The 24929-nt window shown below is 36.2% G+C and overlaps 1 protein-coding gene across 11 annotated transcripts in view; it reads right to left on the bottom strand.

Annotated features, from left to right (window-relative positions):
* Positions 1 to 24929, bottom strand: part of SLC4A10 (solute carrier family 4, sodium bicarbonate transporter, member 10) — a 235597-nt gene that overhangs the window by 17873 nt on the left and 192795 nt on the right. For all 11 annotated transcript variants that reach the window (XM_006766483.2, XM_006766486.2, XM_006766489.2 and 8 more), the window contains 4 exons: positions 17150 to 17401; positions 16238 to 16306; positions 9377 to 9550; positions 8316 to 8438 (listed from right to left, as the gene is read on the bottom strand). In XM_006766483.2, coding sequence (XP_006766546.1) covers positions 8316 to 8438; positions 9377 to 9550; positions 16238 to 16306; positions 17150 to 17401 — 618 coding nt within the window. The remainder of the gene's footprint in view (positions 1 to 8315; positions 8439 to 9376; positions 9551 to 16237; positions 16307 to 17149; positions 17402 to 24929) is intronic.

Raw genomic sequence — 24929 nt, 5'->3', positions numbered from 1 at the left:
TTCCCTTCAGCAAATCCTAGGAGTGTCCCATGCATCCGAACAGAGATATGACGCAGAATTCTTCAAGAAGTTCAGAAATCAGAATATTGTTCTCTCAGCAAGAAATTACGCCCGGGTAATTGCTTTTTTACAAATAAAACAATTGTGGTTACTAACAGTTTCTAAATCTCTGAGCTATTCAGTTAATGTTATTGCATACATTTGCCATTAGATTTCCTTTTTTTGTTATAATATTAGTAAATGTACACAAAACGAAATCATATTTAAAAAAACTTTATGCTCTCATCCCCCATGTCCATTGGTTTGGCTTATATGCGTGCATAAATGAGAGCATGAGTGGGGGAGGCGGGGAAGGGGGTTTTGGGGGGGGGATGAGGGCACATTTGTAATACCTTAACTAATAATTTAAAAAAAATGTAAAAAAAAAAATCTTAGAATTATTGTCTTAAAGTCCAAAAATGGAATTTTAAGGTGTATAAAGATGAAGAGCTAGGCAGCTCCCTGACCAAATGGGAACTGAAAAGAGAAAATAGGAAGAACCTGGAGGCTCATTGCCTTCCCTCTTTCAGTAGCTTAGCAGTAGCTTGGCTGATTTAAATTGACTTGCAGAGAGATATGACCTTTGGTTGATGTCATTATTCTTGGCATGCAAAGCTGTTCTTGTAGCCTCTGTATTGCTGACCTTGGCCCTCAACTTGCATGTTGCCTAGTCTGAAGACCGCTAGCCATATTTCTTGTTACTTAAAGACTTAAAGAAACAGTGTTTGCTAAGTCTCTTCAACTAACCCATAAAAATTAATATAATAAGTATAATATAATATAGGCATGTCTCATTTTTTAAAACAACTTTTTAAAAATATATTTTATTGTTTTTTTACAGGGAAGAAGGAAGAGGGATAGAGAGTTAGAAACATCTATGAGAGAGAAACATCGATCAGCTGCCTCCCGCACACCCCCCTACTGGGGATGTGCCCGCAACCAAGGTACATGCCCTTGAATGGAATTGAACCCTGGACCCTTCAGTCCCCAGGCTGCCACTCTATCCACTGAGCCAAACCGGTCAGGGCCAGGCATGTCTGATTTTAACTCTTATAGTACTTGCTTCCACATCCCACCTACAGACCAAGGCAGGCTCCTCTGCTGGGACCTTGGCCATGTTGCATACAGAAAATCTATGCCCAGGCTTAGGCTGTGGAACAATGGAGAGGCCAGGGGAGTGCATGAGTTCTGCTGTCTCTCTGCTTATCAGTGCCCCGCCCCCCAAACCCTATGCTACATTTCTACTCTGTTACCCCTTTGCATTGCAGAAATCAACTCTATTCTCTTTTTTTGTTGTTCTTTAAGGAAAGATTTTCTTTAAGAACCATCATATGTTCTTCATTACTTGTGTATTATGCCTAGTCCCCTTGGCATTTGACAGTGCTATTAGAATTAATTTATGGTAAATAGATGGTACCATTTGTTTTAAATTACACAGTTAAGCATCTGAGCAGAGCAAATCTGTAGTCTAGGTTGAGGTATGTCTTGCAAATAGGTTAGTCACTATACATGGAACATAATATACATGTCATGTTAATTTATGTGCACATCCTTGAGGCCAAGGACAGAGCATATGTATCCTTTCAGATAGATGTGGTTATTTTTTTTTCTATAGAAAAGGTTACCTAAATGAATAGGGATGAACATAAAGAGGAAACATTCAGTGATCCCAAATGCTATTTAAGTAAAACCAAGATATAAGCAAAATGCAATTATTTCCAAAATGCAATTATTATCCACTGAAAGGTAAGCTTGGTATATAGTATCTTTCTTGACCAACTCAGAATAAAATCTCAAAAAGCCCTAACCGGTTTGGCTCAGTGGATAGAGCATCAGCCTGCAGACTCAAGGGTCCCAGGTTCAATTCCGGTCAAGGGCATGTACCTTGGTTGCGGGCACATCCCCGGTAGGGGGTGTGCAGGAGGCAGCTGATCGATGTTTCTCTCTCATCGATGTTTCTAACTCTCTATCCCTGTGCCTTCCTCTCTGTAAAAAATCAATAAAATATATATTTTTTAAAAAGCCAGTTAGAAAGGATTAATAAATGAGTAAAGTTCAAAAAAGCTAAGAGAAGAACAGTGCCATCAATGTTTAGGTGACCTGGCAGCAGAAAACTAAGACTCAAGATTCAATCTAACAAAAAGAAAAAAAAAATGGACCAAAGCTTTGGGAACAATTTTGTTTTTTCCTCAGATGATTTTCCACTTTTCCCTCAAATTGCTTTCAATAATTATTTTGCACTCTGTGGCTTGTTAGCATGTGTGGGCTTTCTACTAGTCATAATTCTATCCAAACAAAAACTCGTCACCACTAAAGATAGCATCCCAAGCCATGCTTATCTGAAGAGAACGTGGCAGAGCAGCCGCTGCCTTTCGTGCCAGGAGGAGGCTGGGTGGGCCCAGTGCTCTGGATGGAGGGCCGGCTGCATCCGAGGCAGCACTGAGGAAGCCAAAAATTGAGACTTTCTGGGGAGGAGCAGTCAAATCAGGCACTAGCCGTCACGACAAGCGCGGCCTACTTTATCTCAATCATACAGTAAAAGAAAGTGAGAGCATAGAGCCGAGTAGCCACCACTTTTTAAGTCAGGAGTACCTTAAAATGAGTTCTCTTCAGCACTTCATTCACACAGGGTCCATCAAAAATATGCTGAATCCTACCTACATCATGGTGAAGATCTTAAAAGGATGATGATCAAAGTCTACCCAAGAACATTTGAAGGGTTTTGCCAATTTGACTAGAGGAATATTCATACTATGATTTGAATACCATATCTTAATTAAGATAGTCCAAAGCCTTCTTCAGATACCAGATAAGTGAAGGACAGTTAATGCTATATCCAGTGAAAGGCAGGAAAATTGAGGTTTAAAAAAATCTATTCAAAAGCACCCAAACATTTACTGAGCATGTATTATGAGATAGGCATAATCTTGCAGCTATTCATAAATCCATTTAACAAATATATATTAAGCATCATCTACATGACAGGTAGTCTCCTAGGTACTAGGGATACAGCAATGAAAAGGAAGCTATAAACCCTACTCTCAGAAGATGAGAAGCATCACCTTAAGAACTACAGGAACATGCCCAACTGGTTTGGCTCAGTGGATAGAGCGTCGGCCTGTAGACTGAAAGGTCCCAGGTTCAATTCCAGTCAAGGGCATGTACCTTGGTCGCACGCACATCCCCAGTGGGGGGCGAGGGTGCAGGAGGCAGCTGATCGATGTTTCTAACTATCCCTCTCCCTTCCTCTCTGTAAAAGAATCGATAAAATATATTTAAAAAAAAAACAAAACTACCGGAACAGAGAAAGTGGTATCTGAGCCTATCTTATTTGATCAGTCTGGTAGTAAAAGGAAAAAAATCTAAGTAGGCCAAGCATAAAAACTGTCTATAAATAAGATGTATTTGCATGACAATAAACAACTAGTAAACAAGTAGCCTGGCTGGAGCCAAAGGTCTGTGCTGAGTATTAGTGGAAAATAAAATTGGAGTTAAATTATGGGGCGTTTTGATGAATAGGATGCTATATAAAAGTTATATTATGAATCTGAATTATATTTTGTGATAGCATAAAAAATACCATGTTACCTAACACATGCTCTACCTTAGTGAAATAGGTAGCATCTGTTACTATATCCATATCTCAGGTAAAGTCTGTATTTATGTAGGAGCCCTCAATTAGCCCAAAGTGCAAACAATAGCAAAGAGCCAATGTTCACAAAAATTCTTAGAGTGTTACTAGTAGACAGACAAATATTCAGAAATTTTAGAATTGATAGATTTTTAAGAAATAGAGGGGACTTCAGGTTTAATCCCTTCATTTTGTACAAGAGAAAAACAAGGAAAGCCAAAGAACATAACAGTCTTCCATTTCCTTCCTAAATTAGTGATAGAAAGATAATGCTGCAAAAATTCTGCATATATCACATATAATATATTATATACACACATGTATACAATACTTTTAATGCCATAAACTATTATATCTCTAAGAGGTATTTTTTAATACTCCCAAGAGGTAGAAGAGTCAACACATACACTACTCACTTTACTGATGAAAGCCAAAAAGAAGTAAAGGGGAAGAGAAGTAGTCCACACAGAATTCATATGAATAGATGGAGGCAACATATGTTTTTCATCAGAATGTTTGATTGTGTCTAAATGACTTATCTAAATTATTATAAAATACAAAAGTTCTGATAGAGTAACCTTGGATTTAGAAGAGTATATTCTGGAGATACAGTCTCTGATTTTAGGAAGTCATATCTCAGATTTTAGTATGAATCAGAAATGCCTGGAGGTCTTGTTAACACAGAGTACTGGCCCTATCCCCAGAGTTTTGAATAGAAGATCTGAGTAGTGTCCAATAATTTGTCTTTCTAACAAGTTGCAGGTGTCGGCTGATACAGCAGAGATCCTGGGACTACACTTTGAAAACCCTCTGCTTGAGGGAAAATCTGCTAAGATTCAATTAGAAATAACATTTGTCTGTGTAATAATTAAGACATGCTTCCCAAATCCACAACCAATTCTGATCTTTCTTAGCAGCATAGACATGTTCTGTGATAGGTTTAATTGCTCTTGTTTTTAGATTGCTTTTATATCTTCTTGGCCTTGTTCATGGTCATGCTTCATATAGATCACAAGTCTCACTAGCCCCCTTTTTGCCTTTTTCTATAGCGCATAGGTTAGAGCGAATCTACTATAAACCAAGAGGTGTCACTACCATGATCACTGCCCAGAGTTGAATTTCCAGGATTTATTGAACACTAACTGCCTTCTCCCCCCACCCAGGAGCAAACATGCTGCTAGGGCTTTCTGCTTTTAACAGCAGCCCTTTTGTCAAATGGGTACCATGTCCTAGAGAATATTTAAGCAGCAAGGAAGGCTTGTTGGTACTCTGAGCACATTTGGACATCCAGAATTTGATTCTGCTGTCTTCCCTTTACACAGAGCAATGTGCAAAATGTCAGGGTTCCAATATTCATTTCTATCCTGATTATAATCCTTTCTTTCTAAAAACTGAAGCATATGCGCATGCATATGCATGAAGTACATGAAAATTTGGAACAGAAGCTCTGCGACCTTGGACTGGCCTGTGTAGCTATTTATTCTGCTTAACTCATTATTGAATTTTAAGGTCAGACTAATGTTTTCTCAATGCCATAAGACCAGAAGTGGGCTACTCATAGGAAAACCCTGGTGTATAAAGGTATAAGCTTGTAACTACCATCAAAAGGACAATAGGTGAGAATACTCTAAATTCGAGTCTCAGGGAGTTGAGACATTTCTGCTCTTTATCACCTTCCCAGATCAAATCAAAGTGACTCAATTAGTTTGAGTAATTGCAGACATGCAACCTTTCTAGAGATCTTGTCCATTTACCACCTCAGTGCGCCACCTGCTGGGTGAGGGGGCCTGGGAGGACCGGCCACAGGAAGGAGTCACATCCTTCAGGAGAGTCCCCAGCCTCAGGAGTGAAATCCCAGGAGCCAGGTGACCAAGTAGAAAATCAACCAGAATTTCCTTTCTGGTGTATTGCTTCTTACATCTTCTGATTTCCAAGTTAGAAAGTGAACATCTTTAAATTTCCTTTTCTTCCTCTAGTTGTCAGGTGGAGAATTATCTTTTTTTTTTTTTTGCACTGGTCACACCTATATTTTAATGTTTGATAATGGATTATTTTTTCACTGTATTATTGGTGCTCTTGTTTCTTCCAGTGTACTGAGGATCCCATGAAAGTATTATCATATTAATCTACCTGAAATTTTAAGTGTCAGTAAACCTGCCTGATTTAATGTATTGCAACTTTTTTCACATATGCATATCTGAAGGATACCCCTGTAAAATTGCCTCAATAAATCTCTAATGTATTTTGTATCCTTTTGAAAACATGAGGTCTGTGAAATCTAGCAATATTTAATTACTTCTAAAATCATTATCATCATAATCAGAAAATAGTAAACACCCATTAGAGTACAGTGGGTCTACAATGGGAAAAAAGTTAGAAGTTCATTAAATAGTGTCTCTGCCTATCTGAGATTAATAAATTCCAAATGGACACCTGGTACACATGCATAAAAGTCCCATATATATGAGGCTATGGGAGTGGCTCTGTGCAATGGAAATGGCAGATTCTAATACATTTATGATTATGATCATATTTGTTCTCTCCTACTTGACAGACATATAAAGGAGAAATTTTTTTAAAAAATTAATGATAAAAATTAAAGATAATATGTTATATAGAAATATCAGTTTTCATTTTACAAAGTTCTAGAAGGGCAAAAAATGTCCCATAGTATGGGTATGGCCTAAGGAGAATGCTGTGGACGGGATGACTAGAAGGCTGGGACTGTTGCCACCTTCTCCCTACAGAAGTAATAAAGAGAATTGACATAAAGTCAAAGTAAAAAAAAAAAGGTAAAATTACACTAGCTACTGCTTCAATATACTTAATAATATTTTCATTATCAGAAAGACTGAGTGAAAGCTTGTAGGTTTTGAATTCAAAATTACCTTCTTTGGAATTTAAAGCTTCTTAGAATTGCTTTCAATCTGAATAATTTTAATTACACCAAGTGTGGATAATTTAAGTCTTCAGAATTTCTTTATTCTGATGCCCATCTTATTTACATTTAATTTATACCAAATTTATGTCATACATTTTGAAATAGTATCTGATGATGAGAGCAAGCCTTTACCTAAAGCCCAAAAATTAAATAGAGACTATCAAAATAGCTTAGTTAAAATATTATTTTTAAAAATATCTCATACCTAAATAAGAATATATCAAACAGAAAAGTAAAGTAATGATACTTTTATAATATGAATTTTAAATAATAGCTTAAATTTTGTATTATTATTATTACTAGAAGTATGAGTCTCAGTATGCCTTCTACAATATTTGAGAAAACTGAAATATTCATACAGTGTTACAATACATAGTCGTGATCAATTCCTAAATGTGGGAATCCACTGTCAATGATGGGATGCCATGGAATAGTGAAGAAATACCAGACAGTCACTTATTTTGTAGCAATATTTGTAGAAACATCTATGCAGAAATCTCATTAGACTTTGTGACCTATCAAGCTTCACCTAATGACTGAATAAAATCTAAGACCACTGAAAGGTTTTCAAACAGATTTCCTAAAGGCAAGAGGAATATATCCATGTTTTGAAAAAATATACTGTAGATAAGAAAATGAATACATTTACTAACCACCTTGTAGAAGAAGGAAAAGTGGAAAGAATGCACAATTGTCATCAAATATTTTCTTTCTTTTTTAAAAAAATATATTTTATTGATTTTTTACAGAGAGGAAGGGAGAGGGCTAGAGATTTAGAAACATTGGTGGGAGAGAAACATCGATCAGCTGCCTCCTGCACACCTCCCACTGGGGATGTGCCTGCAACCAAGGTACATGCCCTTGACCGGAATCGAACCTGGGACCTTTCAGTCCACAGGATGATGCTCTATCCACTGAGCCAAACCAGTTAGGGCTCAAATATTTTCTTTCATTTTCATTTCTATTCACATGGGAATTTTGCTCCTATCTTTTATAATTTATGGGTTCAATCATTCTGCTAAATTATGTAAGGGTCACTTTTTTAACTTATACTCCCAGACTTACACCTGAATTTTAAATACTCCATAATACTTAAATTGCTTTAATATATGAAACAGGATAGGATAAATCAGTAGTCTATAAAAGCAATTAAATCCAAAAAGTTTCTCAAACAATAATCTTAAATCATTTTTGAAAGAAAATGAGACCAACATATTTTCCTCTTAAGTTTTTCATCTATTTCAAGAATAAATCATTTTATCTTTGGATTAAAATTATCTTTTGATTAAAACTTTGTCCCTAGAAAAATACCCACAGCGATAATTCTCCTTTTTGTTTCTCACTTATTCAACAACCAAAAAGCAATCATTGAATGACTATAATTTGGAAATAATTAAATATCTGTAAGTTTACCATCCACAGGGGAAGAATCAGAAAAATAAACTGTACAATTTTCATGATAATGAAGTACAAAGTATTATATTTCACTAGGGATTGATTTCCTCATGTAAGATATGCCCACTTGCTCTCTCTGTGTTCAAATTCCAACTTTGTGGTTTTAAACATTAATCTTCAAAATGTGTCCACCTGTGCTGGTTAATCACTCATTGTCTAAAGAGAAACACAATAATTTAATTTTGCAAAGAGCTATTGTGTACAAGTGCTCCTTTTCCTTTATAAGATATTTATTTTGCTATGACTTACTTCTTTTTCGGCATCTTCTAGTTTCTTTTTCTTGCTCTCAGGCATTAGATCATCTAACCAGCTGAGTTCCCGTTTGGTAAACAAAAAGTCCATCAACTTTCTTACAAATACCAGAGCTAAGACCTGAAATAAATAATAAAATAGTGTAAAATATGGAAGAAATAGAAATGGGATATGTAGATGTTTATTTTAGAAACAAGTCAATTTCAACTAGGACTGAGATTAAAAACGAAATTTGAAAATATATGTATATAACAGGTATTGTCTGTGCTTTTGTTTCTTTTATTTCCCTTTCTTACCCTAGCCTCTGAATAATGGCTATGGTGTTACTTACCCATTATAGAAGTCATTCAAAGAAGCTATTTTAAAAACTATAAAACATATTCCACTGTTTTCTTAAATACATATAGTTAATAGTTTGCTTTATTTTAAATGAACATGAAACTATCCTTATCTGTACTGAAAATATTTTAATTATTTTTAGCTATTCAAATTCACTATATTTTTGAAGCATTTAAAACTTTGCCTGAAATATTTAATGAAATTTCATTTTTAAAATCCCCCAACTTTTCAGATTTGCTAGTATAATTTTAAAGTTAAATTTTGGAAGTTTACATTTTCCCACCAACTTCAATTAATTCAAACAACGACTAGTATTCAGAATGATAGAGACAAAACTAATATGAGTCACTGATATTCATATATAATCTCAAACCCAATCTTAGTCACTAAGATTTTTTTAAAATATATTTTATTGATTTCTTACAGAGAGGAAGGGAGAGGGATAGAAAGTTAGAAACATCGATCAGCTACCTCCTGCACACTCCCTACTGGGTATGTGCCTGCAACCAAGGTACATGACCTTGACCGGAATCGAACCAGGGACCTTTGAGTTCGCAGGCCAATGCTCTATCCATTGAGTCAAACCGGTTAAGGCCTAAGATTTTGTGGTTAAAGTTTATACGAGGATTACCAGTAACTGTTCAGAATGACTCTATTGCTTCAATTCCAATAAGAGCAGAAAATCACAAAAAAAAGAAAAAAAGTTAGAAGTTCCATACCATCATTGGGAAGACAATAGCAGCTCTTGAAACTTTTATTATCCACAAAAGGACAAGGCAACTCATCTGAATAACTGTGAAGAGATGGACTTTTCGAAGTGGAACATGCCTTAGATATATAAAATCTGGTTGATGTTTTGCAGGCATCCAGAAGAGCTTTATTCTATCAAAGAACTAAAAGATAAACAGACTAAATTGATTTTTACAAACAACAATAAAAGTAGAACAAGTAAACATTTAATGTGGTACATCTGGATCACTTTTAAGCTGACATTCGGGCTTCTGGATAGTAGCATTGTTATGCATACATTCTGAAATACTATGATACCAATTTTATAATATCCCACATTTTCTTGAAAGTGTGGACCCAGGTTGTAATTTAGAAGAGTTTAATAATATTAAAGACCACACTAAATGTTGTTACAAGGGAGAGCATAGCCTTGAGAGACAAAACATCATCATCAACCTCTGGAACTCTCGCCCATCTCCAGCGGCTGAGTCAGATGTTTTGACCTCTCATTTTGACTCTGCTGTTCTGACTTTGTTGCTTTGATCTCCACAAGGTTTAAGTACTGTTTTTACAAACACAAATACCTTACCCATAAATATTTAACCTAAATTAATTACAGTTAATAAATTCTTTCCAGAGCAAATTTTGTTAACTCGATTTAATTTCTTAATCAATTTCCTACACTCCACTGTCAAACCATTTATAGATTTTATAAAAATTATTTTTATCTAGATAAATGTTATTTCTGTTTAAATTTTACATTAAAGACAGCACAACTATTTTTTAATTATATAATGTTGTTACAGTTTTGACTTGGAGGCCATTTTTATCTACAAAAGCTAATTTTCTCAATTAAAATTCTATATATTAAATTTTCAGAAGAACCTTAAATCTTTAATCACAATTTATTTAATGACAATACTGCATATTTATTTTATGTGTATCATTTTGTTTAATATTTCTCAGGCCAAACTTTATAGTTTTGAATGTTTCCAACAGGAAACAATTATTTAGAGTATGGTTTTAATCACAGTCCTATTTCATGCCATTTCTACAGTAATATCTGTTATACATTTTCAAAAGAGTACTATTAGGTTTTATTTCTTAGCTAATTTATAAGAAAACTGTAAGTAATTTTCATCACATATTCCAAAATTACTCTAATAAGGAACAAATGTCCATTGAGTCAAGTGTTAGGATCAAAACATCCTATTTTACCAAAATCTGTTTGCATGTGTAATAGGAATCCCAAACTCAACAGAAACCCATCTTTCCGCTGTGTTCCCCTTCTTATGCTATGGCATGATCTCTTCTTGGTCATCTAAACCAGAATCCCATGTAGGTTAGTTCATCCACAGTTCATGTATTTATTCATATCCATTAATACCCTCCCAAAGCATTTATTGAAAACCTTCTATGCAGAGTACTAAGCACTGAATTTCTTTCCTGGCCCATCTCTCTCCGTACTGTCCACAAATATATCATTAGGTCTTTATTTCTACATCCTCAATATCTCTTAAAATTACATGTGATTAAGCAAGCAAATAAAACTTGGTACATGATGAGAGTGGGAATAGGGAAGAAGTAAATTAAAATCATCTGGCTTATAACTGAATGTTTCAGTTTCTATAGCACTCATTTTTCTCAGCCACCATTTCTCCTTTGTGAAGTTATGCTATTGCATAAGTGTACTTCAGTGTGTGGGTGCTTCAATTGTTATTGTTTAAATGGCACATTTGCTTTACTTTGGACTCCTGAAGTGTTGGAATGAATATAGATGTGGTGATATATCTGAGTACAGAAACAACATTCCGAGAACACTGTGATCTGTTTTTTTCTGCCACATTGCACAGTGAGAAGTCTAGATAATAATCTTCTTAATAATGCTAAACAATCATGTACAACACAGGGTCCTACTACATATAGAGGAATCCATTAACATGCTCCTTGTATTGTTGGTATTCAGCACATGTTTATTACCACTTACATCGTGATAAGCATAAATGTAATCTGAGTTTTGCATTTAGCATTTATCTTGACATAATATTAATTCCCATTTAGGAACCGAGTTAGCCACAAAATTCCAAAAATGGATTTCGACTCCCTGAGCTTCAGGCTCACTTAAATTTCCACTAGCACTCTTTCTCAATGTGAGATCTTACTTGCTGTTTCATTTGTGCTATTTCATACTCATATTTTTATCTTGCGCCTTTGATAATATTTTCTTCAATTTTCAGATGAAAGATGAACACTGCAAATAATTGCAAGAATTGTTTAGTTTTAAATCATGAATATAAAATCATGTGAGTGGAGTTAGTGGGGGAAAATCTGTTGAAACCTATCAAAATTATTTTACTTTGTTTCTTAAACTTTTACTGCTATATTTTTGTGAGCCTGAGGCCTAATAATAAATACTTTGCAATCACAGATTAAATTAGTATTTGTGGAATTTTTGCCAAAGGCAAAAACACACACGAAAAAAACAATAAAACAAATAAATAAAAACTCTTTAGTACTCTTCCCTCTCTGCCTCACCAAATCAATTCTCTCACAATACACTTTCATCCATGATATTATAAATGAGAAAATTAAAACTAATTTGAGCAAAATTTAAATGCATACACTTCTGCACCATCTCCCTCTCCCAAGTTAAGGTAACCCACTGTCGGGATGAACAGGCTCATCCTCTCCACTTTGGGTGTTTGATGATCTTGCAAGATTTCATATTGAAGTTCTGCCTCAGTTCTAACATCCAGCATTGATGTTAGAACTAAGGCCTACGTGGTTTTCCTGCTCCCAAAGTCAGAGCTGGCTAGCTATTCATTCAGGAAAAGAGTTCCCATGCTGCCTGTTCTTCAGTGTCTAGAGTTTGGCTAAGATACTCCATGGTATTGTTGCCTGGAATCCATTTTATTTAGCCTAGTGTCCTGCAATGACCTTTAACTGCACTAGTCCCTCATGCAATCACATTCCCTAGGTAGACGCCCACAGAGTCACAAGTAAACAAAAGTTCCTGATATGACTTCCCCAACAGCCCTTGTGATCAACAATCTCCCCTGCCTCCCAATGCCTTTCCCTTATGTGCCCCTTAGATTCCCAGGGACTTAAACCCCACTGTCTTAATTTGAATTAGCCAGGAACCCCCAAGTACTCTACCCACAGACCCTAACAAAAGCCTGTGCCCAGATTTTGTCTCCATCTGTCTGTCTTTATTTTGCCTTGACCTTCTACTCTGGCCCAAGGCCAGGTATTTTCTCCAGGACCTGTGAGTAATAAACTTCTCTTTTTCAATTTCTCTTATGGTCTATTATTGAACCGAAGCTCACCATCCCATACCCTGTGCTCCATACTTAAGTATTAATTTGAAAAATACATAACATTCTGTCAGGTAACTTTTATGTCTTTGAACAGTCATGATTCAAGCTGTGTCAAAGAAAAAGCAACAAGTTATATTTTCCTTTTAGTCAACAAAAATAAACTATACTTTACAATAAATAACCCTCAAAATTAGTCTCTTTTTCAAGAAAATGTGTTTTAGATCAATCAGTAATTTAGGACAACCAATACTTCTTTAAACAATTAATAATGTTAAGTTAGCAAACAAGAGTATTCAAAGGCAAATTTATATAGAAATCTATATTAGTTTCCTAGTGCTACTGTAACAAATTACCACAACTCAGTGATTTAAAGCAATACAAATTTATTATCCCACTAGAGGCCCGGTGCATGAAATCTGTGCATGGGTAGGGTCGCTAGGCCTGGCTGGTGATCAGAGCCGATTGGGGCCTTCTGGTTGCTGGCCAGGGCCTTCCTTCATTCCGTGCCACCCCCTGGTGATCAGCACATGTCATGGCAAGTGATCAAACTCCTGGTCTCCTGGTCAAATTACCCGAGGGGACACTTTGCATATTAGCCTTGTTTAAAAAAAAAAAAAATATATATATATATATATATATTGTTGTGGAGGCCAAAATCAAAGTGCTGGCTACAAAAGCTCCCTACGAAGGCCGTGAGGAAGAAACCCTCCTCATCCGTCTCTTTCAGCTTCTGGTGGTTTCTGATGTTCCTTGGCTATGGCAGCAAAACTCTAATCTCTGCCTCTATCTTCATGTGGCCTTATTCCTTGTGTCTCTCTGTATCTCTCTTCTTGTTATAAAGAACCTAGTGATTGGATTTAGAGTTCACCCTAAATTCAAGATGAACTCATCTTGAGATCTATAACTAATTATATCTGCAAAGAGTCTACTTCCAAACAAGGTCACATTCTGAGATTCCAGGTGGAAAAAAATTCTGGGGGGGACACTATTCAACCCACTACAATAATGTAAGGAGGAACAATTTGCCAACAGCCTCTATAAAGATTTAGAAAACAACTGTGTGCTTTTAACATGAATCCATAAATTCTTTAGTACTTTTTTCTCTTTAAGAGATAAAGTCTAGCCCTAACCAGTTTGGCTCAATGGATAGAGTATCAGCTTGTGGACCAAAGGGTCCTGGGTTCAATTCTGGTCAAGAGCAAGCACCTCAGTTGCAGGCTCCTCCCTGGCCTGGGCCCTGATGGAGGCTCATGCAGGAGGCAACCAATCGATGTGTTTCTCTCACATTGATGTTTCTCTGTTTTTCCCTCTCTTCCACTCTCTCTAAAAATCAATGGAAAAATATCCTCAGGTGAAGATTAAAAAATAAACAAACAAACAAACAAAAAAACAAAATAAAGAGATGAAGTCTAATTTCCTTTCCCTTATGTACAAGCTGGCCATAGTGATTTGCTTTTAACAAATAGTAAAAAGTGGAAGTGACCAAGGGCAACTTTGGAGACTAGGTCAAAAGGCACTTTTACTCATTCTTTCATTGCTCACTCCAATGGAAGTTAACTCCCATGTCATGAGGACACTTGAGTGACCTATGGAGAGGCCCATGTGGCAAAACAGAGGCTTCCTCTCAACAGCCAGGCAGGAACTGATGCCTCTTGCCCACAGCTGTGTGATAAGCCATCTTAGACATAATCCTCAAGCCCTATTCAACCTTCAGATGGCTGCAGCCTTTGTCCATATCACGACAACAACCACCTGCGACATCTTGAGCCAGAACCACTTGGCTAATCTGTTCCTAAATTCATGACTCACAGAGACTGTGAGATAATAAATGTTTGTTATTGTTATGTATTCTATTGTTACGCAGCAATAGAAAACTAACCCAGCTATATTTATTTATCTAATACTTCCTTAAACAATTAATAAGCCTTTCCTTATACTTTGAAACTGCCTTACTTTATAACTTTATTTTTAGTTTAATATTTCAATAATAATAATAATAATAAAAGACAAAAAACACACAGGACCTCACTATTTTAACAAATTGTTTTTTTGTTACTCCTCACCTAAGGATATTTTTCAATTTATTTATTTTTAGAGAGAGAGAATGGAAGGAAGGGGGAGAGACAGAGAGAGAAACATCCATGTGAGACAGGCACATAGATTGGTTGCCTCCTGCACACATCCCAACCAGGGCCAGGGATCTAGCCTATAATCGAGGTGCATGCTCTTGACTGGAATCAAACCTGGGACCCTTCAGTCTATGGGTGGATGCTCTATCCACTAAGTTAAACTGGGTAAGGCAATAAATTATTTTTATTTCTCTGTCTTCCTTTTTAATATGACCAATATCATAGCTTTATAAATCATTGCCCCCAACTGCCCTCCCCTGCTGACCTGGTAACCCCTAACTTTCCTCCCCTCCCAGCCTGGTCCCCCTTAACTGCCCTCCCCTGCCAGCCCAGTCACCCCTAACTTCCCTCCTCTGCCAGCGTGGTTGCCCCCAACTGCCCTCCCTTGATGGCCTGGTCCCCCAACTGCCCTCCCCTGCCAGCCCAGTCACCCCTAACTTCCCTCCTCTGCCAGCGTGGTTGCCCCCAACTGCCCTCCCTTGATGGCCTGGTCCCCCAACTGCCCTCCCCTGCTGGCCCAGTCACCCCTAACTGCTCTCCCCTGCAGGCCTGGTCCCCCCCAACTGCCATCCCCTGCTGGCTTGGTCACCCCTACCTGACCTCCCCTGCTGGCCTGATCACCCACAACTTCCCTCCCCTGCCGGCCATCTTGTGGCTGTGGACACCGCCATCCTTGAAGGTGTGGCAGTCAATTAGGATATTCCCTCCATTTTGGCTGTGGGCACTGCCATCTTTGAGGGCACGGCAGTCAATTAGCATATTCCCTCCTTATTGGCTGTGGGTGCCACCATCTTTGTGACAGCATGAGGGTCAATTAGCATATCCACTCTTTATTAGATAGGATGGTTGATACAATTTATTTTCCTATTTTTTCACCTTGCATTGTATCATAAGCATTTCTACCATGTTACTTTTATTATCATCATAATTACCACTTTTCAATGAATATACCATAGATTATATAATTATTTACTAATGTTGGATAATGGGATTGTTTCTAATAACTTGAAAGTGTGTGTAACAATTAATATTTTTGTGCATGGAATTTTCTTCTAGTCTCATGTATATATAGCCATAATCATGAAGACAGTATCAAAGATTAAAAAGTATTTGTATATATTTTTAAATGTACTATAACTTGTTATCTAAAAGGGCTGTGAATTCTAAACATTTCAATTTTAATATACTTATGGTAAACAAAAATACCCTAGGATTATGAACTTAAGATGCTAATGAGGATCTTCTTTAACTTTGGGAAATCTGACTAGTTTTTTTAAAAAAATTAATTGTAGTCTAAAACCTGTTCCCAAGATGATGTCATTTTCTTAACTATCACATGACTTAGCATCAACAGACCTTACAGTAAGTCATCATAGATGTGCCTGTATTACTGTAAATAATTTACCTGAATTCCCTTTAGAGATGAAGCACCCATATAAAGAAACACTCCATATAGCACTGGCATGGGGATAAACTGTGGAAGAACATTTGGAGAAAAGACACAATTTATTTTCAACTTATTTGGATTAAAGGCAAAGAATAGAGCTAATACTTAGATGTTGCTTCTACATTATATCAGATGTTTCCAAAATTGTGAATTGTTCAACGTTTTCTTTAAATACTCAGCATCATTCTATTTCTATAGTATTTATGTGACATACACATCAATTCTTGCAAATATACTTGTGAAATTATTAAATACAAGTAAATTTATGTAAATAAATATTTCAACTAGAATTTATAAATTATAGACAACTTAGATGAGTTACAATAAAATACAAATAACACATCTTAGGAATATCTACCAGAATTATGACATAATAATTACTCTTTAATGCTCTCATATTATTATTTTTATGGAACATATACAACTGCACATGTGGCCATGACCGTAACATTGCTTACTTCTATGCCTTCATCTTATACTAGGTAATGTTAATTGCAAATATAGCTTTCCATTGACAAAAAAATAAAAGCTTTATTTTGTGTAGGCCTGTAGTGAATTCAGGTCACAAGTCAATCAGAAATAATGAGGGGCTCTTTCCCACAACTTTGTCACATTTTCAAAATTATGGTAATAATTTACACATCAAATTTTACTTTGCCAGACTAAATTTTTATTTAAGTATTTTAAAACACAGCACACAATTTTCCTCATTAAGTTAAAAAGTTACATAAACATGGTAAAGAAATTCATCACTGTCATCATGTGCCATAAAATATTTGCAAATTGATGGTTTAGATTCAAATGAAATCTCTTAAACAATAATAAGTATGTTCTGCCTTCTCTTAAATTCATCAGGGCAGATTTTATTACCTTCAGAATACTGGTCATAAAGACGGATGAACCCATAAGAACAAAAATCATAAGCCCAGTAACTCTCTGCTCCCGAATGCCAAGAAATTTGGGTTGTTCTCCTGGAGCTGAACATTCTGATTCTAGTTTTAGGCTGTTGACATGAGTGATGGAGAGGACAGTGGCAGCCACAAACCATGGCAGGCCCATGATGGAGCACACCCCAAGCATGACAGCCACCATTAATAGGTCCAGATGGTATCCACAGCCTTTCTGTTTAAAAAAAGAGAGAGAGAGAGAGAGATTGAGGATATTCATAGGACCTGAACTTAGTATAGTGACAAATAGCACGACTACCATGGAACAGTAAGAATAGAAAGAAGATGCTGTCTTGAATCTTATACAACTGATTCTAAAATGCAAAATCAAGACAAAAAAGTAACAGTGTCATAATATGTAATTCACTTACAGAAATGTTGCAGATATTCCTACTGCAATTATGATTATAGTGTCTTCTACATACTTTGATAGGTTCAATGTATTTCTAGGTAAATGTCACATTAGTTTCTATTCTATTTCTATTGGGTAAGTAAAGTCATTATCAAATACAGTCACTTCCATAGTTTCCTTAAATGGGCAAGTTAATTTTCAATTAGTATTATTCACAATTCATCATTATTTAATCACACATAAAAATATTAAGTACCAACTTTCTATCACGTAGTAGGCTGCAAAAACAAAATAGGGACTGTGACAACAACAGAGCTAAGAATGACCTAATTGTGACTAGAAGACACTTCCTGACAATATCCAAGTATCCTCTCATATGAGATCGCCTAAAGATAAATTATCACATGATCTCACTGATATGTGGAATCTAATGAACAAAATAAACTGGTGAACAGAACAGATCTAGAGACATAGAAGCATGGAACAGACTTGAATCTCAGAAGGAAGGCAGGGGGTAGGTGGGAAGAGATGAACCAAAGAAATTGTATGCATATATGAATAACCCATGGACACAGAATAGGGTGGTGGAGGCCTGGGGCAGGGGATGGGAGCGGCTAGAAGTGGTCAATGGGGGAAAAGGTGGGATATATGTAATACTTTCAACAATAAAGTTTTCTTTAAGATAAATTATTCTAAAATACTGTTTCCAATTGCCTTCTTTTGTTTCAATGGATGACTTTCCCTAGGAAAAATAATATCATGTAACCTAAGATTCCTTATACAAATATATATGTACATATATATGTGTGTGTGTGTACACACACACACCACACACACACACACACACACTATCAGTTCCATTTGTTTTAGTTTCAGCAACTTAAAATCATAATTTTTGTGTTTTCTCTCTCTTCTGTGATCCTATTCCACTATCACTGATCTCCAGGTACTGCAAACTTAAGTGCTTTCTGGACCAATCAGGAAATGCGAAAAAGGAAAAGAGAATGCAAGGGGCATGTGAAAGGTGGGGGAATTAATGACTGCTCTCTAAAGAAATTGAAGATGGGGAAGAGCCGTGTTAACCTCTCCTCTCCCTTGGGAAGGTGACAGGGCAAAGTCTCAGAAGTAGCAAAGGGCTTGGCCTAGTTCACATTCCAGCTCTTAATGAGAGGTAGTGTAATACAGTGGTTAAGAGTTTAGTTTCTGGATACAAGTGGCCTGGAATCAAATGCTGGCCCAGCCAATGACCTTGAGCCTCTGTTTCCCTATCTGAAAAATGGTGATGATGATACAGGAGCCACCTAATTGGGTTGTTGTGAGAAGTATATCACTTAATTTTGCAAATCATTTAGAACCATAATGGGTATATAGTACACACCCATCAAATGTTAGAGACTATTACATTCTAGCAGTTGAACAATAAATTTCTCTTTTGAACTCATTTATTTTAAGGCTCCTCAATAAAAGTATGTTTCTTAAGGGCAGGTAACTTATCATATAATTTCTCAGTGTTTCCTATGGTTTTTAGCACAGTCATTGGCATACAATAAGCAATCAATAAGTTGATTTTTTTAAAAGTAAATATGCATCATTGAAACATCTTTTGGAATCCAGTTTGATATGTATAATTTTAAATACAGCTGTTAAATTTGTTGTCATGAGTGAGAGCAGACATTACCAATTCTTCTAGAAGACTAATTTTGGCTTCTTTTTTTTACAGGCAGTTTTACCAAACTGTAAGCAATTTACAGTTAATATGAAAGCTCATATAGCCTGGAGTGAAACATATGAATTATTTGTTGCATATTTGTCATGGTAGTATTTCCGTTTTGATCTTTTGCTTTGTTAATTGTTTTATTAAGAAAAATACCTTTTAAGTCCATTGTACTTCCTTTCTGCCTATCACTGCCAAATTATAAAAGTGCAGGGTGACAAAGAGGCAATGGGAGCCATCCACACAATGACCTCCTCCTTGTCCACTGTCAGTGATACTCTTCCTTGGTCAGCTGAGCTGGGGCAATGCTCCAGTTCGCCACAATGCCTAAGCCCAGTTTCCCTTGTGAAGAAGTTGCTAGAAACTTTTCTTGGCAAGTAATGCAGGAAAGATCTTCATTACTAGGATCTCGAGAGTGGGCAGAGAAACACCCTGATAGCCACTTAAATAAAAAGGCATGGGAAGGAATAAGCTTCACCAGGGCCATAGTTTGTTCCTTGGGTCCTTCTGCAGAACATTTTGGAAGATGTAGATGCATGGACTAAAACTCAAATTTGGGTCCCTTAAAAGGACAATATCTTAGCCAGTTAGAGAACTGCTTTGTCCTAGGGACTCAGGAGTGAGAAGGAGCAAGAATAGTGAAGGACTTGCTCAAGCCCCAGCCTCTGGGGGAGTACAGTGTGAATGACGCCTCCTGGGGCTGTGCAGAGCTGTAGTACTGCTGAGAGAGAATAGAGCATGGAAGTAGATAAACATCAGAGAGCAGTGGACATGGGGCCTTGAGCCTGTACACCCTGGATTTTCCCAGGACCCATGTTGACTATGGCTTAATAATATGAGAGAGGACTTCTTCATGATAGTGATTTCCTATACCTCTTACAAAGTGTTTTTAAAATAATGTAAATAGTAAGATTCTCACTTGCAGGAAGCAGAAAAAAATAATGCTCTCAGAGGAAGTAATTTATTTTTAAATTTAAAAAGCTAGCTTTGTAAAGTGCAAGTATATAATAAAAACAAAAATACAGCTCCCCCTGGTCATGCTGTACAACAATGGCAGCATCTTAATGTGAATGGAAAAAATAAAGCAGTTCTGGGACTTTCACTCATTAAACGTCATTCTTCTCTTTCTCTTTCATTTAACATGTCTTTAAAAACGTGGTCTTTGTAACCAAATTATTAGCTGATAGGCATGCCAGCCAAAGGAAAGTATCCCTTTGTCAGAGAGGAAACTCTGCACCTTTGAACATATTTCTGTAGAATTTTTTTCTGAAATAAAGACAGAACCAGAGCTTTTATTTTCACATTCATCCATGAATCATGGGAAATGGACATATGGAAGGAAAAGGGAGCATAGCAACAGGTGATGCTACAGCAGACCCCACTAAAACCAACATGCAGCAAGACAAGAGGCCAGCCAAGAGGACCATCTGATACCCAGATGCCACTGCTGAAAAAATTCATTTCAAAGCTTGGCAGCAATTTCCTGCAGCTGTCAAGTTAACCACATAAAAGACTATAGATTGACATGAAGAACCAGGCTGACAAAGAGGGCAAAAAAGAACATATCAAATGCCATAATCATCAAGAGAATGTGGTGCCAAATGAATGCTGCAAATGCATTCATTTACTCAAGTGATCTGGGATTGTATTGCTGTTTATTAAAAATGATGTCAAAAGAAGCCTGAACTCTCTACAGAAACACGTAGAAAAGCCCACGGTTGTACCTGAACAGAAACTTTCTTTTCTGTAAAATAATATATCTTTCCATTTTTAGAAAATACATTTTTAAGTGAACATGTGTAATGCTTTTCAAAGAGATTCATTTAACCTATGCCTAGCCCACTGCTCTTGGAAAGAAATGAACAAGCAAAAAAATGCTAGAGTATGGATTTATATCTATATATAATGTAGATGATAATTTGCATTCTCAAATTTTTACATTTGCAGCTTTTAAATCTTTTAGTTAAAGTATAGTTGACATATAATATTATATTAATTTCAGGTGCACAACATAGTGATTCGACATTTATCTATCTTACCATGATCACCATGATCAACCCAAAGGTCATGAAGCACAGTGAGTTGGAGTTTGGCTAATTTTGAGTTTATTCATTCTGAGGGAGGAGTAAATTACTGTGCCGGTGAAGTGGACTTAGCCTCTGTAGGTCAACATGTCATTCCTGTGTGATGTAGTAACACCCACAATATAATGAAAACCATTTTTAGTGGCATGAAAAGTTCTTCTAAAAGAAAACCAACTACTAGTTTTGGTGATGGAAATAAAGAAAATGTTAAAAGACCTCCACTATAAGTCTAAGAGATAAGGAATGAAAAGCTGAATTCCACGGTGACTTGGATATATGGTGTTGGCTTAGATAACTTTAGACATATGTTGTGGAATTCATCAGGTGCTTGATACAGAAACCACAAAACATACTTCATTGAATTATTTCTGGGAATGCTCCACTCAAGGCAAAAATGGGCTTTCAAGTGAGGAAAAAAATAAGTAAAAGCAGAAAATGTGGTTAACTTGTGGTCTGGGGACATGTTCAAGGAACACATGTCTTTCAGTGACAATGTGGCTCAAGTCAAAGCCAGGAGATAGTGCAAACATTTCAGGGAAGCAACAGGCGGAGAGAACGACTTTAGAACAAACCGTTATTCTGAGTAAAGACTGTTCTTGGAGGTGATTTTTTGTTATTGTTAACAGGAAAATCAGTAGCAGTAGACCACACTATACCGACGCTTACAGAAGACAAAGGTTAGAGGCCAAAGTAAAAAAAAAAAAAAGTGTTCAATGTAGATAAAATATATCTTCACTGCAAGGAACTTGCTTTGCAAATATCCATATCCAAGGGGAAGATGGGATGTTCAGACTCATAGCGACCAAGAATAGACTGGCTCTTCTACTTGGGGAAATATACCAGTTTGATTAAGTGAGATTTGCTCTATTGTTAACTATTAAGGGGAAAAATTATGAATCTTTTAAATACATGGTCATTTATTTGTATAATAAAAAAATTAATGTATAATGTAATAGTTTACTAATATAGCCTCAAATTTATTTTAGTGACCAAAATATTAAATGTTTTTGTTCTACATTTAATTCTATAAATGCAAGTACTTGAAAGACCACATAAAGAATGCTTTATTATATTTTAGCTATTGTACATGATAGGCAAAGAAGGAAATACATCATATTGGAGTTTGGCAAAGATGGTGAATGTCAAGGGCCAACCACAGGCTTATGAAGAACAGACGGAAGTGCTGTGTGATTTATAATTCTGAGAGTCCAGGAAAGAGTAATGACAGAGAATAGCCAAAAACAAAGAAAAGTACCACCCTCAGCAAATCTCCACTTACTTCCACATTTTGTTTTAATATGAGTCCACTAATGCTTAGAAAAAATACTGCCTCCATCAGTTTAGCTGATAATCTTTAAAAGAATAATTTTTCAGTGAAATCTGTGGAATTCCTGCCTAAATATAAAGACTAAAAAATGTTTTTCTTTGAAAGGAAGCAATGATTACACAGCTTATTTTATTCTTAAAATATGATCTATTTAGTTTCTTGTGTATGGGTTTTATTATTTAAGTCATCCCTGATACTTTATTTTTTTTATAAAATAAAAAATATATATTATCTTAATTTATAACATCCTATGTAATAAAAGCCTAATATGCTAAGTGTCCGGTCAATGACAAGTGCTGGTGAGGATGTGGAGAAAAGGGAATCCTAGTACACTTCTGGTAGGAATACAGATTGGTATGGAAAACAGTATGGAGTTTCCTCAAAAAATTAAATATAGAACTACCATTTGACCCAGTGATCCCACTTCTAAGAATATATCCTAAGAAACCCAAAACACCAATCAGAAAGAATGTATGCACCCCTATATTCATAGCAGCACAATTTACTAAGATTACATGCTAAGATCTTGGAACAGTCCAAGAACCCATCACTAGATGAGTGGATAAAAAAGCTGTGGTACATTTACACCATGGAATACTATGCAGCAGTAAAAAAAGAAGGATCTCTTACCCTTTGAGACAGCATGAAAGGACCTGGAGAGTATTTTGCTAAGCGAAATAAGCTGGTCAGAGAAAGACCAGTATCATATGATCTCAATTATATGTGGAATCTAATGAACAAAATAAACTGATGAACAAAATAGATCCGGAGACATAGAAGCATGGAACAGACTGTGGAATCTCAGAGGGAAGGCAGGGGTGGATGGGTGGGTGGGAAGAGATCAACCAAAGAACTTGTGTGAATATATGCATAACCCATGGACACAGACAATAGGGTGGTGAATGCTTGTGGAGGAGGGAGTTACACCATGGAATACTAAGCAGCAGAAAAAAAGAAGGATCTCTTACCCTTTGAGACAGCATGAAAGGACCTGGAGAGTATTTTGCTAAGCGAAATAAGCTGGTCAGAGAAAGACCAGTATCATATGATCTCAATTATATGTGGAATCTAATGAACAAAATAAACTGATGAACAAAATAGATCCGGAGACATAGAAGCATGGAACAGACTGTGGAATCTCAGAGGGAAGGCAGGGGTGGATGGGTGGGTGGGAAGAGATCAACCAAAGAACTTGTGTGAATATATGCATAACCCATGGACACAGACAATAGGGTGGTGAATGCTTGTGGAGGAGGGAGTGGGGGTGGGGGTGGGCTAGAAGGGGTCAATAGGGGGGAAAGGGGACATATTTCAACAATAAATATTAAAAAATTAAATGATAATGCATATTTGCATTGTTAACATTGGATGATTGCCATCATAATGCTCTTATGTGAAAAAATGCAAGTGACATATGTAGTATAAAAATATATGTTTGGGTACATATAAAAATGTTAATGATGTTATCTCTAGGTAATGAAATGATATTGTTTTCCACTTTTTTAACTTTGCATATTATCTATTTTTTAAACTGAAATCATGTTACTTGGTAATAAAAAAGTATAGGTGTTTTCAGTTTTAAAAAATAAACTGGTGTCTAGGAAAAATGTGTTCTACTTCTTAGAGGGTAGCAGGCTAAAATATTCAATATAAAGTAGTTACACTTGATTTATAGATCTTTTTAAGCAACTATGTAACTTTAATAATTAGGTAGTGGTGGCATTTGCTTTTGCAGAAGGTTAATATTTTAAAAGCAAATACTTTCAAATGATTGATATTAAATAAGTAGGCTATTAAACTTGGGGGTCTGAATTCCTTATTTTGAGGACCGTAAATAGTTCCGTTTCTAATACTGAATTGCGTAGTTCAGCGATGTTTTGGGAGCCAGCTCATATAGGCTATCAGAGCCAATTGTTTAATTTTCAAATAATTTTCCTGCCAATTGATGTCACACTGGTAGCACAAAATGTGCCGTGCGATGATGGGGCTTTCATACTATTAAAATTGCAAACATTGTAAATTAAGATCTCCCTCTTTTTTAAATGCAGAGAACTGGTTGTTAAACACGTACCAGCCACCACTGGTCTAGTTCCTAAGACTTTATGAAATGTTTTTTAAAATATATCCTTAATAATTAAGATTTTATTTGACAAAAACAAGTGAATTGAATGAACTTTCAAAAAAGGTTGTGAGCACTCTTAAGTTACTTTCTACAAAGAGAATGAA

The sequence above is a fragment of the Myotis davidii genome, unplaced genomic scaffold (genome assembly GCF_000327345.1).
Source record: "Myotis davidii unplaced genomic scaffold, ASM32734v1 scaffold59, whole genome shotgun sequence".
In the NCBI taxonomy this organism is placed as follows: Eukaryota; Metazoa; Chordata; class Mammalia; order Chiroptera; family Vespertilionidae; genus Myotis; species Myotis davidii.
This window is presented reverse-complemented; position numbering and strand designations above follow the sequence as displayed.